A 19,398-nucleotide genomic window follows, 5' to 3' on the forward strand; every position below is an offset into this window, starting at 1 on the left:
CTTTGACGACATCGGTACGACCCTTGAGCAAGACGTATACACCCCTTGATGACATCGGTACGACCCTTGAGCAAGACGTATACACTCCTTGATGACATCGGTACAACCACTGTGTACATAAGTACGACCCCTCGGTTATGATGCTGTGAGCTAGTTCAAGAGTCGTACCATCGTCATGAGGGGTCGTACCGTCCTGATGAAGGATCGTGAGGTCGTAATGTGGGATGGTACCGTCCTAATAAAAAGGTCGTACGGTCGTGATAAAAGGTCGTAAGGTCGTGATAAAAGGTTGTAAGGTCGTGATAAAAGGTCGTACCGTCGTGATGAAGGTTGGTACGGTCGTGATAAAAGGTCGTACGTCGTGATGAAGGGTCGTACCGTCGTGATGAAAAGTCGTACGTCGTGATGATGGGTCGTACCGTCCTGATGAAGGATCGTGAGGTCGTAATGTGGGATGGTACCGTCCTAATAAAAAGGTCGTACGGTCGTGATAAAAGGTCGTAAGGTCGTGATAAAAGGTTGTAAGGTCGTGATAAAAGGTCGTACCGTCGTGATGAAGGTTGGTACGGTCGTGATAAAAGGTCGTACGTCGTGATGAAGGGTCGTACCGTCGTGATGAAAAGTCGTACGTCGTGATGATGGGTCGTACGGTCGTGATGAAAAGTCGTACGTCGTGATGAAGGGTCGTACGGTCGTGATAAAAGGTCGTACCGTCGTGATGAAGGGTCGTACCGTCGTGATAAAAGGTCGTATCGTCGTGATGAAAGGTCCTACCGTCGTGATGAAGGGTCCTACGGTCGTGATGAAGGGTCGTACGGTCGTGATAAAAGGTCGTACCGTCGTGCTCATGATGCCGACCACTGGAATGATGCATTGATCTCAGGCTTACAGAACATCTCGATATCTTAAACTCTACATTTCTTATCAACATCACTTGAGCAGTTTCGAACAGACAAGCACACGTTCACCTTCCTGATCCTCCTTTCCTATATCGGTATCAGCCACACCTCACGAATATGTGCCACTCTCATAACCCTGTGTGGTCTCGTTTTAACACAGTCCCCCATCTCGGATCGCTGTCGCAAGCAATATATACCCGAACGATCGCGTAATACCGAGATTCATCCACGCAATATTGGGGTCCATCCACACCAAGGTCGTAATATCGGGACTCATCTGTCTAAAGGTCGCGTAATTCCGGGTTTCGTCTGTGTTAAAGTTGCGTAAAACCGGGTTCCTTCTGCACCAAGTTCTCTCAATACCCGGATTCATCTGTGCCACGGTGGCGTAAAAACCGGGTTCCATCTGTGCCAAGGTGTCGTAAAAACCGGGTTCCATCTGTGCCAAGGTGTCGTAAAAACCGGGTTCCATCTGTGCCAAGGTGGCGTAAAAACCGGGTTCCATCTGTGCCAAGGTGGCGTAGAACCGGGTTCCATCTGTGCCAAGGTCGCGTCATACCGGGATTCACCTTCATCAAGGTCGCGTTATACCGGCGTTTCAACTGCAATAAGATCAAGTCATACCCGGGTTGACCTACAACAAGGTCGAATAATACGGGGGCTCGACGAACTCCCACATCGAGCAATATACCGGGGGTCAAACTTAAAGCAAAGTCGAGTGATGCTGACGTCGATCGACCTAGGCCAAGGTCGAATCAGGTGACAATGTAATACACTTGAAAGGAAATACCTATGCAACACCACAGTTTACCAGGGAAATCAGATGCAACAATACAGCCTACCCGGGAAAATCAGATGCAACACCACTGTTTACCAGGGAAATCAGATGCAACACTACAGTTTACTCAAGAAAATCAGATGCAACACTAAAGTTTACTCAAGAAAATCAGATGCAACAATTCAGTTTACCCGGGGAAATCAGGTGCAACACCACAGTTTACCAGAGAAATCAGATGCAACACTACAGTTTACTCAAGAAAATCAGATGCAACACTAAAGTTTACTCAAGAAAATCAGATGCAACAATTCAGTTTACCCGGGGAAATCAGGTGCAACACTACAGTTTACCAGGGAAATCAGATGCAACGCCACAGTTTACCCTGGGAAATCAGGTGCAACACTACGGTTTACCTGGGGAAATCAGATGCAATGATACAGTTCACCATGGGGAAATCAAGTGCAACACTACAGTTTACCTAGGGAAATCAGGTGCAACAATACAGTTCACCACAGTGAAATCGGATGCGATCCTACAGTTTAATCAAGGGAATCAGATGCAATGATAACACTTCACCACGGGGAAATAAGAGTGATCTATGAGTCGACGGAGACGTTAAGGTACCAGATTCCCTGCGTCGTCAGGTGCCATTCAAGGAGGATGTCCGAGTCACAGAAAAAAAAAAAAAAGAGAGTCGAATACACAAGGAACAATATGGGAGGCGAAAGGTAAACAGATATACCACCAGGAACAAGGAACGGTCCACGAAACTTTCATTATCACAAGAGAAAGACGAGCCACATAAAATCATTCTTTTCCTCGGAGCAAAAGAAGCGAGAACTTGGGAGGGAGAGAAAAAGCGGTTCTCGCGGCGAGCAAAATAGTCGGTAAAAAGTAAGAGGATTTACCACCTCGAGCGAGTGGAGAAGAAATGAGAGGAGGAAAGATAGAGAGAACAATAGAAAGAGGCTTAGAGGTAAGACAAACACCTGCTTAATGGAAAATAGGAAGACGATTCACGAGATGAACAGTTTTCGTTCTGGGACGATGAACGTTGCCGACAGGTTTCTGATGGGAGTGATATATATATATATATATATATATATATATATATATATATATATATATATATATATATATATATATATATATATATACATTCCTATGAGTCCACGGGGAAATGAACCACGATAAGTTCCCAAGTGCACTTTCGTGTAATAACACACCATCACGGGATATACAAGGAAGAAATATATATATATATATATATATATATATATATATATATATATATATATATATATATATATATATATATATATATATGAGGTCAGTCTGAAAGCCACAGTCCATTTATGAAAGGAAAACACAAGAGATTTTTGTGTTTTGTCTGCAATTGAAGTCATGAAGAACATAGTTCAAAAACGAATGATGAACTCATTCCTATCAACCGTGATCGAGTGTCTGCAACTCGCATCAATGTGTCACTGACCACTGGTAACGTATACAAGGTCATGCCTCGTTAACCTCAGAACGAAGATAAAGACGTTGTTCTACTGCAGCTGACGAGCGGTCTTCAGATCCCTGATTTCCCGTTGAATACCAAGACAAATATACCGAGAAAGGATCAGATGATTAGTTCATCAATTCATGGCTTGATTACCGGCCGTATGTGTTGTGAGGAAAGGCTACGAACACAGGTAACAATAGATTTCAGAGACACGGCCATGAGAAAAATTTTAAGTGCCAGCAGTCCCCTTAAGAGAGAGAGAAAAAAAAATGCCCCAAATGCTTAAGTGGGGAACAAGCTTCCTCCAGCAGCTGAAAGAAGTTACCGAAAAAAAAAGGAAAGGTAAAGAATGGGAAAAGGAAAATGGGAGAAGGAAAAGTTACTTATGACATGTAAGACGCTGGGAACTCCATTGTTGGAAAGATGGAGCAAGGATCCTTTTTTCGTGTTCCGGTGGCGCTCAAGGAACACTGGATATAAAGAACCGGAGAGAAGAAAAAAAGAAGAAGAACTGTGAAAATAAAGGTGAGGGAGCTGTGTTGTGTGGCGAGAGACTGAGCCATTTTTGTGGACAGCATGAAGCATTCAGAGTTGTGTTGCCAGGCGAATGCACGTTTTATTCGCAGCCGGGACGCAAGTGGTGATAATATGATTCGTAAATGATATGGAAAGATGCAAAAATGTATGAACTAAAAGCGCAACACACACACACACACACACACACACACACACACACACACACACACACACACACACACACACACGAGTGTAAAACCCCCTCCTCTTACAGTCAAATAGGAACTCATGCACAACTCAAACATTCAGGCCTACCTCCCCTTTGGCCCATATCTCAAGTCTGCCAGACAGCACACCTATCGCCAATTTATTGCGACTTTCGCAGCTTTACATAGCCAAACAATCGTTTTCTTTCCAGTCAAATTTTCCTAAGCAGCAGGTACCATACTACCATTATATTACGTAGTTTTGATCTATGTACCTCTGTGGTGTAGTAGTCGTAGTGTGTGAGCGTGGAGCATTCACAGATCCTGATCGCGACAGTATATCCACAGTCAACCAAGCTCTTCATCTTCCTCTAAGGGTAAGTCGATAAACTGGGAACCTGGATCAAGCTATGGTATATATATATATATATATATATATATATATATATATATATATATATATATATATATATATATATATATATATATATGAGTATTTTGAAGGTTTGTTGAATGTGTCTGATGACAGAGTGGCAGATATAGGGTGTTTTGGTCGAGGTGGTGTGCAAAGTGAGAGGGTTAGGGAAAATGATTTGGTAAACAGAGAAGAGGTAGTAAAAGCTTTGCGGAAGATGAAAGCCGGCAAGGCAGCAGGTTTGGATGGTATTGCAGTGGAATTTATTAAAAAAAGGGGGTGACTGTATTGTTGACTGGTTGGTAAGGTTATTTAATGTATGTATGACTCATGGTGAGGTGCCTGAGGATTGGCGGAATGCGTGCATAGTGCCATTGTACAAAGGCAAAGGGGATAAGAGTGAGTGCTCAAATTACAGAGGTATAAGTTTGTTGAGTATTCCTGGTAAATTATATGGGAGGGTATTGATTGAGAGGGTGAAGGCATGTACAGAGCATCAGATTGGGGAAGAGCAGTGCGGTTTCAGAAGTGGTAGAGGATGTGTGGATCAGGTGTTTGCTTTGAAGAATGTATGTGAGAAATACTTAGAAAAGCAAATGGATTTGTATGTAGCATTTATGGATCTGGAGAAGGCATATGATAGAGTTGATAGAGATGCTCTGTGGAAGGTATTAAGAATATATGGTGTGGGAGGCAAGTTGTTAGAAGCAGTGAAAAGTTTTTATCGAGGATGTAAGGCATGTGTACGTGTAGGAAGAGAGGAAAGTGATTGGTTCTCAGTGAATGTAGGTTTGCGGCAGGGGTGTGTGATGTCTCCATGGTTGTTTAATTTGTTTATGGATGGGGTTGTTAGGGAGGTAAATGCAAGAGTCCTGGAAAGAGGGGCAAGTATGAAGTCTGTTGGGGATGAGAGAGCTTGGGAAGTGAGTCAGTTGTTGTTCGCTGATGATACAGCGCTGGTGGCTGATTCATGTGAGAAACTGCAGAAGCTGGTGACTGAGTTTGGTAAAGTGTGTGGAAGAAGAAAGTTAAGAGTAAATGTGAATAAGAGCAAGGTTATTAGGTACAGTAGGGTTGAGGGTCAAGTCAATTGGGAGGTGAGTTTGAATGGAGAAAAACTGGAGGAAGTGAAGTGTTTTAGATATCTGGGAGTGGATCTGTCAGCGGATGGAACCATGGAAGCGGAAGTGGATCATAGGGTGGGGGAGGGGGCGAAAATTTTGGGAGCCTTGAAAAATGTGTGGAAGTCGAGAACATTATCTCGGAAAGCAAAAATGGGTATGTTTGAAGGAATAGTGGTTCCAACAATGTTGTATGGTTGCGAGGCGTGGGCTATGGATAGAGTTGTGCGCAGGAGGATGGATGTGCTGGAAATGAGATGTTTGAGGACAATGTGTGGTGTGAGGTGGTTTGATCGAGTAAGTAACGTAAGGGTGAGAGAGATGTGTGGAAATAAAAAGAGCGTGGTTGAGAGAGCAGAAGAGGGTGTTTTGAAATGGTTTGGGCACATGGAGAGAATGAGTGAGGAAAGATTGACCAAGAGGATATATGTGTCGGAGGTGGAGGGAACGAGGAGAAGAGGGAGACCAAATTGGAGGTGGAAAGATGGAGTGAAAAAGATTTTGTGTGATCGGGGCCTGAACATGCAGGAGGGTGAAAGGAGGGCAAGGAATAGAGTGAATTGGAGTGATGTGGTATACAGGGGTTGACGTGCTGTCAGTGGAGTGAATCAAGGCATGTGAAGCGTCTGGGGTAAACCATGGAAAGCTGTGTAGGTATGTATATTTGCGTGTGTGGACGTGTGTATGTACATGTGTATGGGGGGGGGGGGGTTGGGCCATTTCTTTCGTCTGTTTCCTTGCGCTACCTCGCAAACGCGGGAGACAGCGACAAAGTATAAAAAAAAAAAAAAAAAAAAATATATATTGGTATATATATATATAAAACGTTAATGAAATTATCTTCAATAGGGCACACAATATCCCCATGCCGTCTCCAGGTAACAAAGGAAAAGAATATCTTTACGTAACTTCAAACCTTCACCCATCCTGGCACATCATACTGGAACGGCGCTCTCATTTCGTGGTGCAATTAATTATCTTAAGAAGCTGAGCCCCCGGAAGACAGGCCCTGGATCGTGCAGTGGGTCACTCTGATAAGATCTTAGATGACCCACTGCTGGCCTGGTCGTCATGGTACCCGGGTCACAATGGTTGGTGTCAGTCAGTCTCTGACCAGCAAGCGAACTGATCCGAGTTTGAGCAAAAGATAAGGAATGATCATAAAAGGGATGATTGACAAAGCAGATTCTAATTTACAATGACGTAGTACCTTAACATCTCCCTTTCACCGTGAAAGTAAAGATATTAGTTTCATAAATGAATAAAATAAATGCCACTAAATCTTTCATAATCAGTGTGTTCTATAAATCTCATGATATCTTTACTAGCAAAGAGAACCTTCCATTCTCATGAGGGCGTGGGTCACGGATATACATCTTATAATGGACAATAAATAAGATGAATATTCGCCGACTCTCTCTTATGGAATACGGTCAAGATTTTTTTCTTATCATTATTAACTTCATAATTAACATCTGCGGTCAATCTTTTACCTACCTGCTTCCCCCATCCCCCAACCTACCCATGATACTTCTAGATTACTTTATTCAATATATCAATTATTGTCTTCTAAAAGTATAGATCAACTTATTCAATATATCAATTTTTGTTTCCTGAATTTATAGATTATCATAACCATCAGATTACTTTTTCCTCTTCTAAACGTATAGATTACAGTAGTCAGTTGTCTTTTAGGAGTACAAATTACCTTAATGTTATTTTTATACTTTTCTAAACGTATAGGTTATCACACTCTTTTATGTATTGTCTTCTAAACGTATAGATGACCTTACTATCTTTTGTCTTCTAAATGTAAAGATTACATTTATGCTGTTTTTATCTTCTAAACGCGTAGATGACCTTAATGTTCTTTTCTGTAAACGTATAGATTACTTTAATATGCTACTTTTCGTATCCTATTATTCTATTATGCTACTTTTCGTCGTCTAAACGTATAGATATTATAGATATTATAGATATTATGCCACTTTTTGTCCTCTGAATTTATAGATCACCTTAAGGAACAGGTTCAATTTTTCTCCTGAACGTTCAGATTACCTTAATCAAATGATTAATCTTTCATCTCGCAAAGTATAGGTCACAGTAATCAGCAGATTAATCTTTTCCCATCTAAACGTAGTATATCTAGTGCGAGAAGTACCCATGTAGATATCTGGGTTCCCTAACATGGTATCAGTGGTTATGTATTAAGAGGATGAACAGTATTTACTCTGGCAGTGCACAATATTGGAGACGAGGTCAAGAAACTCATGTCATACACTCCAGCTGTACAACTTTTGGCACATTACTCAAACATGTCACTATATTTCGTCAGGCGCCGATTTTGTTGATGAAACAGACAACACCTGATCTTAAATGAGATACAAGACGGTCTGTAAAAAGAAGAACTCACGATCTTAAGTGGAGGACAACCAGACCACCAGGTAGAGACCCTCCACTGTCAATGAGGTGAGGTGGTCTCTGCATAAACTATAAAACTGAGATAGTAACTGACCATACAGAAGTAAGCGCTGACATAAGTAACTTTTACGGGGGCTGTAATACGTCCAGAAGGTTATGTACAAGACCAGTGTCTTAGGGAACTTCGACCAGAAGGATGGCTGAGGGACCATTCTCTGTGGTAACTCCAGAAGCCAAGGCAGAGCCATGGTCTGCGCGCGTAGCTGGTACGCCAGTCAGGGAGTCATCATCGCTGTCTGCGCGCAGTATGCATCACTTATCTACTCTTCATTAAGAATTCTCACTTTCTAAAATCTCTTCGTGAAAGCGTACAAGTATCGGCAAAAGGACTCTTCCAAATATTTGAACATTGTCCAATAAGAAATACTTTACCATCAAAAGGATAGTTTGAGGACATTCTCATTTTCTTTTGCCGGTGAAAATCCTTCAGATCAGGACAGAGAAAACGTTATAATTATACGTTCAATAAGTACATAGTGAGTGGGCGCTGAGGTAATGGCCACGTAATGAAGCATTTCATCGCAAACTGTTGAAAGTTTGAGTTAAATAGGACGGAAAATACAATCTTTCCAACGGTTAAACGACCATTTCAGTCGACATTAAAAAAAAAAAAAAAGGATTTGCAAAAAAAGTATCGTTTCTCTTCTAACGGCTATATCTAAATGCTGGGGGGGGGGGGTGTCCTGAGATGTGTGACGTTGTCATGAAGTTCTTAAGACAAGGTAGCTGATGGATGTGGTTGGCACAACCTCCAGTATGGACCAGGCTTGTTCCAGTAACACCCAAGTTATAATACAGGAGGAGGAAACGATTCATTTTACAGTCGTGAAGCATAACTTTCACTAAATGCTTTTACAACCGCAGGACCTATTCTTATGAAAGAGTCCTGGTGTTACCCAGGACCTTTCCAAATGCTCCTGCTGCCCAAGGTTGCGCTACTTCCAGTAGCAGGGAAATTCAGACTCCTTAGGAGTGAGAAATTCTTTGATGAGACTATACTCCCAATGGTATAGCTTTACCAAAGGTAACTCTTCACACTCAACATACAATCTCGAGCAGGCGGAGTCCGGTAACACCTCTGTGACATCATAAACTGGACTAACAAAACTTTCCACTTCCCTCAGAAAAAAAAAATCAGAAGCCTTTGTTACGCGTGAGCTTTTCCTTAATAAAATGCGATGATAAACTCGGAAAAGGATGTGGCCTCATTATATGCATGACTGTGCATCACGCATGGCACTGCCCCACACACACTAGGGTGCCGTATTTGCTGCCAGTCGTGACACACACACACACACACACACTTCTCGTCACCATCCCTAACATTACCAGGCTCCATACAATGCCTGTCATGACACTGCCAGAAATGACAGAGCGACAGACATGACCCGAACGATAAACACCATGATTTCGTCAACACAGTGAGCAATACTACATATGAGGACATGTGGTAAACCGCCAGACGAAAGACATACTCAAGTATCCATACACAGTCATGCTGAATGGAGCTATGTATTGTATTACAGACTGAATGAAACAGCATAATACGAGGCCATAACGGGACAGTGTAAGCATCAAGGCGACATGTAATACCGGGGTCGTAAAATGCCAAAATGTTGCTACGTGCTACAGGTGAGACTTGGGAAACCAGGATGGAGGGGCAGTACACCAGACATCCGGCAGGAGCGAACCCTCACAGTGGCACACAGGTATCCTAATGGATATCTATCTACCTGGGAGGCATGTTCTATCTCAGGTGGAGGGCTAACGCAAGTATCCTAGATCATATGAAGGGCACGCGTGTACTACCTCACCCAGAAGGCACAGGAGTTCTACATCAACTGGGAGGGGAGAAGACACACACGTCTCTTACCTTGGCGACGATCATGGTCTCCAGGAAGGCGGGGTCGTGGTCGTTGTCGTCGGTCACGGTCACCTGGACTCGGGCGAAGTCTGCGTTCTCCCTCCGACCTCGGTCCCGGCAACTCACCGTCAGTTCGTGGATACCCGACACTTCCCTGAGGTCAGATACATATAGAATATATAGGTTAGTAATCTATGGCCACTCCTATACGGTGCACAGCACCCATGACAGAAATGTAGAGCATCGAAGTATGGAATGAGAAGATATTCCTTATGGCACCGAAAACTGTAGAAGAGGCGTATTCTGCTGACCTGTCCAGAGGCTTGGCAACGATCAGGTCGCCGGTAGTGGAGTCGACGGTGAAGAGACCGTGGGAGGCGAGGGCCTCCGCATGGTGGAGGGAGAAGTAGACGGCGGAGTCGGTAGAGGGTGACTGGTCCTTGTCGCGACACTGGAGGGTGAGGACGGTCGTGGCCGGGGACACAGCCTCGCTGACGCTACCTTCGTAGAGCGGAGAGCTGAACACAGGACGGTGGTCGTTGGCGTCCATCACCTCCACAATCAGCTGCGTAGTATAACAACACACCTCAGTTACGTGTCATTATTTGAGAGAGAGAGAGAGAGAGAGAGAGAGAGAGAGAGAGAGAGAAGGTACTTACGAGTAGTTTACTAGACTCTGCCAAAAAGACGGGGCTCGAGCGTAGCACTCACCTTAGGACAATATGGAATTAGGATAAACGAGTGGTATGTGAACTAAGTGTTATGTATGAGGAGGTGGAGAAACTGTGTTTTTGTGACCTGAATGCCAGCAGCTCACGTTTCGGTGAAGGAGGAAGAAAAGACACCTGCCAGGGGAAAAATTGTGACACATGACAGCCACTAAAATGCTGGCTCACTGCGCAGCTGCCACTAACCCTCCAGATTCCCATGCGGATAGCGCGGGTAATATACCTCCCTGCTGAGCGGTTGCCTACCATTTACTACTTACCAGAGAGAGAGAGAGAGAGAGAGGAGATCTTAATACACGTACATTCCCTCCACACACACACACACACTCACCTGACCTAGGCTGGCATATGTGTGTGTGTGTGTGTGTGTGTGTGTGTGTGCGTGTGCATATACATATGAGTAAAAATGACACAGTCACAAATAGAAATCAGATATAATCACACAAAAGCATATACATATATATATATATATATATATATATATATATATATATATATATATATATATATATATATATATATATATATATATATATATCATCTTGAGATACTGGAAAATGTAATCATATAATTTTCTTTAAGAAACGCCCGTCTGGAAAGCGTCTCCCAGCGTGTGGCCCAACAAGTCGATGTGACAATCTCCGGTAACTTATGACTTCCACTTAATTCCCAGGAAAAGACATGAATGTGAGCCGGAGGGAGTCGGATGTCGGCGGAAATTTACCCCTTGGGTGAGGAAACAAAAGTTGATCTTCCTAGATGTCTCGCAAACGAGGCACAAAAGCACTACATTTTCTATAACCCTAAGTTAAGACCCATTATCTTTTTTTTTGTGTGTGTGTGTGTATGTGTGTGTGTGCGTTTGGTTTTTTATGTATACTTTTTTCTGCTTAAGGCTTTCACTGCGGATTATATTTTGCCCAAAAATCTCCTGGCATTTGGAAGTGTTATAACCTCCGATTCGGCGCAGAGGAGCATCGCTTCTCTCTCTCCTCTTATGTTTAATGCAGTTAATCATTTTTGGATATACTGATTCATGCTGATAATACATGTACAAATCACCATAAGATAATGAAGTGTGGTCATAATGCAAAATACTTGGCTACTTGACAGAGATCAGAGTAAGCCAGTCAATAAGCCAGCTAGCCAAAAAGCCAGCCAGCCTATAAGGCAGCAATCTGGTCAGCCACACAATTCCATCACGATGCAAGCTATCCATCCAACCTGCCATTCCGCCAGCTTGCTAACCAATCAGCCAGGCAGTTAACCATTTAGCCAGTTCACCAATCAACCAATCGGCAAGCCAGCTAGCCAGTTTGCTAGACAGAAAGCCATCTAGGCAGCCAGACACAGGGAGTCCTGAGTTCCTGTATGTTATCTCTGACCAAATGAGACAGCAGGTAAACCTCTTATCTCCAGAGAAGCAGCGACTGCCCACCCTCTCTTTGTGTGGTATTAGGTATAATTTAAAAGGCTCGAGCTTTCCACAGGTTTCCACTTTCTTTTTCTCATTCATTCTTTGATAAAGACAAAGGTGAAAATTACCACCAGATTTGTAGACATTCTTTCTCAAACAGTATGGTTCTTTCCTCCCGATGATCACATGGATGGTAGTGATGTTTTCTAGATACTAGGGAGTAAATCAGAAAAAAAAAATCATCGTTGCAGATCCTCTTCGAACGAGTGATTTACTGGTACAGCAATGCAACAGCAGTGACTATGATCACAAGAGAAAATGACATGATGCATATCCTCTTCGAATGTGTGATTTACTGACACACGGATGCAATAGCATTGGCTATGACCACAGGAGAAAATGAAATAATGCATATTCTCTTCGAACGTGTGATTTACTGACACACGGATGCAATAGCATTGGCTATGACCACAGGAGAAAATGAAATGATGAAGATCCTCTCCGAACGAGTGACTTACTGATACTGTAATGTAATAGCACTGACTATGACCGAAAGAGAACATGAAATGATTCATGCGCGCTACGATCCAACGGCTGTTATATCTATCTCGATAATACCACAAGTGAAGCCCCGCAGAACATGCGATTGCCAACACCTGGACCAGTTTTACAGCAAAGGCGATCAGCAACACTGTAGTTTTGCTGTACACAAAATTAGTAACACCTGCAGAGTCATGCAGGACAGATGATCAACATTTGTAGTCTTGTAGTATGCATGACTAGTAATATGTACAGAAGTCATGCAAACCACACAACGAAGATCACCTGATCTGAAACACCTATACAGTCTTGCAGCACACATGGCCAGCAACACATGCAGTCTCGTCGTAGCACACATGGCCAGCAACACATGCAGTCTTGTCGTAGTACACATGGCCAGCAACACATGCAGTCTCGTCGTAGCACACATGGCCACCAACACATGTAGTCTTGTCGTATCACACATGGCCACCAACACATGCAGTCTTGTCGTATCACACATGGCCAGCAACACCTGATATATCAATCACCTTGTCTACATCACTGTAAACAACTACTAAGTGAGGTAGGGCACATACAGGGACGTGACTCTTTAACGAAGAGAGGGAATACACATATCTATAATACGAGAAAGGAAAACAATACAAAGGGTTTTTGTGACTATGAGAATTAATCTGATGGAGTTCAGCTTGATGAAAATATTAACGAGCTCCGCATTGATAGCGCCTATCAGTTTCATCGTATCATTTCCTTTAACATAAATACTAATATCGTTTGGGGTTTGGGGTAAAAAAAAAAGTTAGAAATTTAATTCTGAAGTAAAATGCTAAATATCATTAGCGAACATCGGAAATAAAACACTGCCACCATAGACTCTCTCTCTCTCTCTCTCTCTCTCTCTCTCTCTCTCTCTCTATATATATATATATATATATATATATATATATATATATATATATATATATAGCTTCTCTGCTGTCCCACATGTACCAAACAAATACAGACCAGATTACCACGAGAGACAGTGTCAGCTGTGCAAGGTGTTGTGAACAAAGGCATCATAAGCAACAGCAATTACTACCTGCATCAGGTGATGCCCTGAAGCTCTAACATACACGCTCTACCCTGTTCAAGATGTTGGTAAAGATTATGATACTACGTTCATGATCAGTACATCCCGTACTGAGCCAGTGCTGTGAGAGTCGCACCCAACTGGTTTGCCTTCTGTGCCCAGATCCCTCGTTTGCCACCATCCCATCTCTGTAGCAAGATCCTATATGATTCTCTTTATTTACACCCCTGTAAACCGCACACAAAAGAAATTACACATGAAGGTGGATCACCGAAGTAGCTGGTTTCACTGCAGTACTGATTACCTGAAGGAGTTACAAGCTACCTGTTAAGTACTCGCTGCCACACTTTTATCAGTCACTTATATCCAGCAGAAGATATGAACCCCAAGACACATACTACGACATGAGTACAACCAATATACTACAACAGGTTTGACCAGCATCGCTTTTGTTTCCTTCTGCGTCGTCTTCACGATTTGCCGTGACGTGGACCCGTGTTTGGCAGCGTCTGACAGTGCGGGCAATGCCGCGGGTAGTGGAGGTAGCGTGGGCCGTGGGGTTAGCATGAGTTGTGGCAGTGGTGAACGTGTAGGTGGCCGGGGCTGTGCCGGTGGTAAAGGATGCGTAGGTGGCACTGTTAGTGGCTGGTGTTGTAGGGTTGTGAGGGCGGATTAGGTGACGCAAGCTCTACATACCGAGTTTGGCGTGGGCGGCGGTGGAGAGGAAGGGAATATAGTGGTGTCGAGAGCCGTTGTAATCGTCTCCACCACCGTGCGCCACATCATCACTTCACCATACAACATCACCCGGTAATGGCTGTCCCAGACACTGGCTGGAGCGAGGCCAGCAGAACGGATTATGATCACACCAGTGGAGGGTTGATCCGTACACCATCCTCGCGTTGTATGGCGACCCCGTAAGTCAGCAGGTTATTGGTTCCCGAGGAAAGGAGACTCGTATCCTCCCGTGTTGCAGGAAAGAAATCATCCTGTCTGTATTATCCGTTGTCTCCAATATACCCTCTGGCTCGTTTTCCTTTTTACCTTCATCTTTCTAACGCCTTAGAACAAAACGAAATGGCAAATAATTGATATCAACCACCTCCGTTAACTAAGAAATACAATTTTCTGAAAATCAAGTCAAACTGGCAATAGTAACTGACGAATTAACTGGAAATCATAAATAAACACGAGAGATGCGAAACATTTGAGACAGTCGTATGACAAACCATGATATTCCTCTGTGTCCCGTGTGGCGTAGTTTATCACACAGCAATGAGACCTCAAGTCACATTAGCGTCCCACTCTAGTGCACACTTGGCCGCACGTTTGCTACATTCACGGATGATTTAGTATGATTCTCGTTGGCCAAGTATGATATAGCCTTTGTGGGCAATTCATCGGTGTGTATCAAATGACTATTCACTTGTAGGTAATTCTCGATCGTGTTGAAAATGATTGTCCCTCTCGAGTTGAGGCAATCACTGGGAAGAAGAATGTTTTGGTCAGGAAGGAGAGGGTGAGGGGGGGTCAAGTCGTCCACCAATTAGTCATAGTGAAGCCGGCTGTGAGCTGAGGCCACCAGCCAGGACCGTAGCAACCATGCAACCTCTATATGGTCGGTCTCCCGTTATTATACAGAAGAAATACGTACGCCCAGCGGAGGCTCAGGTAACGGCAATATAAACCCTCCGCGCTACACCATTTTACCAGCAACGTAACAGCAAAAAAGCGGCGTCATTTTCCAAGCGTTCTATCCAGTCTCTCTCTCTCTCTCTCTCTCTCTCTCTCTCTCTCTCTCTCTCTCTCTCTCTCTCTCTCTCTCGGAGCGGAAAACAGAAAATGATGAGATCTTCCACCGACGCACTCTGAGAATCGTCTGATCAGAAAAAAAAAAAAAAGACAATACCCAGGAGATTAAAGACTGAAAGACAAAATTTTCTCCAGAGAAGGCTCTTGGAGGAGCAGCTGCCTCGGATGATATAAAATTATTGACGAGTGCTGGAAAATAGATCATCCTACAGACCACATTGTCTCCACAAGGTCTGTGGTAGGGAATGGAATTCTTCTACCCTCATTCATCCTCGATCACAGCTGCTGATAGTCTAGTTCTAAGAGCTGGCTCCTTTGTTAGTCCCTAGTTATATAAAATCCTCGGATATATATATTATATATATAACATATATATATATATATATATATATATATATATATATATATATATATATATATATATATATATATATATATGTACATTTGTACATACTATTCGCCATTTCCCGCATTAGCGAGGTAGCGTTAAGAACAGAGGAGTGGGCCTTTGAGGGAATATCCTCACCTGGCCCCCTTCTCTGTTCCTTCTTTTGGAAAATTAAAAAAAAAAAAAGCGAGAGGGGAGGATTTCCCGCCCCCCGCTCCCTCCCCTTTTAGTCGCCTTCTACGACACGCAGGGAATACGTGGGAAGTATTCTTTCTCCCCTATCCCCAAGGATAATATATATATATATATATATATATATATATATATATATATATATATATATATATATATATATATATATGTGTGTGTGTGTGTGTGTGTGTGTGTGAGCGTTTGCATTTTTCTTTACACACTTATCATGACTCTCCCACAAGCATCAGTATATACCATACACACCATGCATGATACACAGCGAAACACTGAATGTAGGATACTTTACTGATATGATATTTCAGTGGTCCATTGCTTTCCCTTCTATGGACAAACACCACCTTGAAAAGCACACTTCTTTCACAGGAGAAGAACCAGTAAAATAAGCTTACTTGCCCACGTTAATATCATACACGACATCTCAAAATGGAAAAGGAATCTCTCCCTATATCTCTTTCTAAAATTACCTCGTTTCCCAATGTTCAGTTTCAGAGCACCATAAGCCGCATAATTATATCCTTAACTATACCCTGTAAACCCTATAAAATCAACATCAAAGACTTCGTTTCCCAAAAGCTGAGGGTGTTCTATAGGCGCTGTGATTATTTTTCATATGAGCAGCTATTTGACACCTACAGAACTTTTATTCGCTCTTGTATGGAGTATTGCTCACTAATCTAGGGTGGTCCTTACTCCACCTTTCTATTAACGAGTGGAATCAAAGGCTTTCCAGTTCATTTACTCTCTTGGGCATCACCTCTCATCAACTAAACCGTTCTGTATGCTCTGATGTTCCTGCTTCCCTTATTATCTTAGCTATTGTTCTCGTGAGCTGTGTGCGTGCGTCCCTGCCACCATGACTTGGACTTGGTGCACACGTTCAGTTATTGTCTCCAACACTTTTTATGAAGATATCGACCACTCGAGGATTGACCATTAGGATACTGTCTTATTCTCTCAAACAGCTAAGCTGTGGAATTCTCTCTCACCTTTCGTCTCTTCCTCTTTCTCTAACATTTCTTCCTTCTGGAGTTAAGTCTACAAATTCCTGACGAACCCAGATTATTTTCTGTAGCTTCTCTATTATTTTTCATTTCACTAGATATGACCTTTAATCTGGGCATCTTTTTGCTCATGTCGCATCGGTCACTATATCAAGCAAAAGATAAGCCTCGTAAAATTTCAAGATTGTCTCTCATCAGAGATGAATGGTCTCACATCTCCGACATACAAGCTCCCCCTACATACACCAAAGGGAATGAGACTCGCCCATCTACCGTTTTGGCCTTCCGAATGGCTCGGCGACACTCACGAAAAATGGAAACGTCTTAAACCACTCACGACGACCTCCAGCCACAAATCGCCACAGTCACACAACATGCTGCCACAACCACACCACACACCATTGTAACTACACCACATCCCACCACAGTCACGTCACACTACACATCGCCACAGCTACACCATACATCACCTCATCCACTACACACACACACCACCACCACTACATCCCGCACAAATGTAACCACAACACACCATAACAGCCACACCACATGCCATCAGAGCCACACTACACACCACCACAGCCACACCACACAACAACCATGCTGAAATATTTGAAACGAACCATTAAAAAATCTCTAACAAACAATGGTATCTAGATACACCATGCATTACGTCATCCTCCGCAATATCACTCACCATCATGTTCACCACCAACGCACCTTCACTACACTGTGGATAAATATGTTCACCCTACACCCTCACTAAACGCATCTTTACTACAGTCTCGACTCCAAGGTCTAGGCCAATCTTAATTACACCTTCATCTTCATCGTTACAGGTTAGGTCAAAGGCCCTGACTTGGTGGAGATGCGTTTGATCCGGTCATTACTGGTGAGGTTCAACACATCCTCAGTAAACCAGGCTTAAGATGCCTAGTGTTGAGAGCAAAGGAAAAGCATGTTTCCCTCTGAAGGAGAGGAACCTTAAGAAAAACAAAATACGGGATAATAAGAAAATCTAATAATCAAGCTACAAAACAAATACGATAAAGATAATTGTAGTAAGATTACGTAATAATAGGACGGCAAGATAAGGGAAGAGAACGTTTGTGGTCATTTTAGAGGGAAGAGAGTGCTATAGAGAGTGCTTCACGTAATATTTCCCACAGGAGTACGACTAATCACCATCACAGAACCGTAACTTCCTGGGGCTTCTGTAAGAAACCGTACAACTCACCAGTACATCAATCGTTCCTCGACGACTTAATCAAGACCCGGTAATTAGCATGAGACAAGTTGAGCTAAAGTACGCTAATTGTACGACTTCTGTTGTTTATACGTAAAAAAAAAAAAAAGAGGACGACAACTCTGTCCTTTGACACGTAAAGAATCATCCCAGGTGCGGGGGTGAGAGGTCGCACTGCAGCACGAAGGGTAAGCTACCTGCTCAGCTGCTGGCGTTAAACGAGCCACTTCAGTATGCTGTCTCAGGTAACTGCCCCACCGCTGGCGCTAATCGAGGCGCTGTACCATGCTGCCTCGTTTACCTGTCTGTCTGTTGGCGGGAAAACGAGGCAATGTAGTATGTTATGTTAGCTACTTGCCCAGCTGCTGGGGGCTAGACAAGACACAGCAACACGCTGTTAGTTGATCTAATCTCCCACATCCTACCTCCCCCACCCTCTCTACTCTAGTTTCCAGTAGTTTCCCTTCATCCACGTTGCTATCTTTCCCCTTATACTCTTACCTTCTTACCCTGCTACTTTACTGGGTATATTCCTTTAATGCCTCCTACTTCTCTATATATTTCTCATTCTGCACCTCCTCTCCTGACAAAGTCAGCTGTCCTTCCTTTACACTCTACGGCAGGTCTGTATCAACCAAATTTTCAACCGCTCTTTATGCTCCTTCTGCGCGCTCTAATTGTCCTACTGCACTTTTCTATAACCATGACAGCGCGGCCTTTCCTTCCTCCCTGAATCTGTTGTCTTTCCTAATAATCCCTTGCATGTATTACCTCTACATTTTCTCTCACTTTGCTCTCTCTATCTCTTCTGTCTTTCTTCCTTCTATCTAGTTCCTTACCGCTGCTCCCTCTGTTCCTCCTGCTTAGCTCCCATCTACTTTTCCAGCTACTGTTCCCACTACTCTTGACCCTGATACCTTCCCTGCCACTCTCCCTACTTCTCGTCTCGCTGCACTCCCTCCGTCTCTTCCATTAACAGCACCCTTGCTACGTAGTATTTTTGTGTGGGTGAGGCAGAATCAGACTGCTGATCGCTGTAGGAAGAGCAGGCATTATGTCTGTTGATCATGTAATGATAAATACATTGATCTTGGTTGCCTCTACGAGATTTCTTCTTCTATGAATAATATCATCTGATGGAAAAAAAAAAAAATCCTGGTGTGCATAATTTTTTTCAAATTACAGTGACCC

The 19,398-nt window shown here is 43.2% G+C and overlaps 1 protein-coding gene across 9 annotated transcripts in view; it reads right to left on the bottom strand.

The window, feature by feature from the left end:
- The window catches only part of LOC139756673 (fat-like cadherin-related tumor suppressor homolog), a 1,059,999-nt gene that overhangs the window by 110,966 nt on the left and 929,635 nt on the right, over nucleotides 1-19,398 (bottom strand). For all 9 annotated transcript variants that reach the window (XM_071676360.1, XM_071676345.1, XM_071676394.1 and 6 more), the window contains 2 exons: nucleotides 10,102-10,355; nucleotides 9,800-9,944 (listed from right to left, as the gene is read on the bottom strand). In XM_071676360.1, the coding sequence (XP_071532461.1) occupies nucleotides 9,800-9,944; nucleotides 10,102-10,355 (399 nt within the window). The remainder of the gene's footprint in view (nucleotides 1-9,799; nucleotides 9,945-10,101; nucleotides 10,356-19,398) is intronic.

Source organism: Panulirus ornatus, chromosome 2 (genome assembly GCF_036320965.1).
Source record: "Panulirus ornatus isolate Po-2019 chromosome 2, ASM3632096v1, whole genome shotgun sequence".
NCBI classification, from domain to species: Eukaryota; Metazoa; Arthropoda; class Malacostraca; order Decapoda; family Palinuridae; genus Panulirus; species Panulirus ornatus.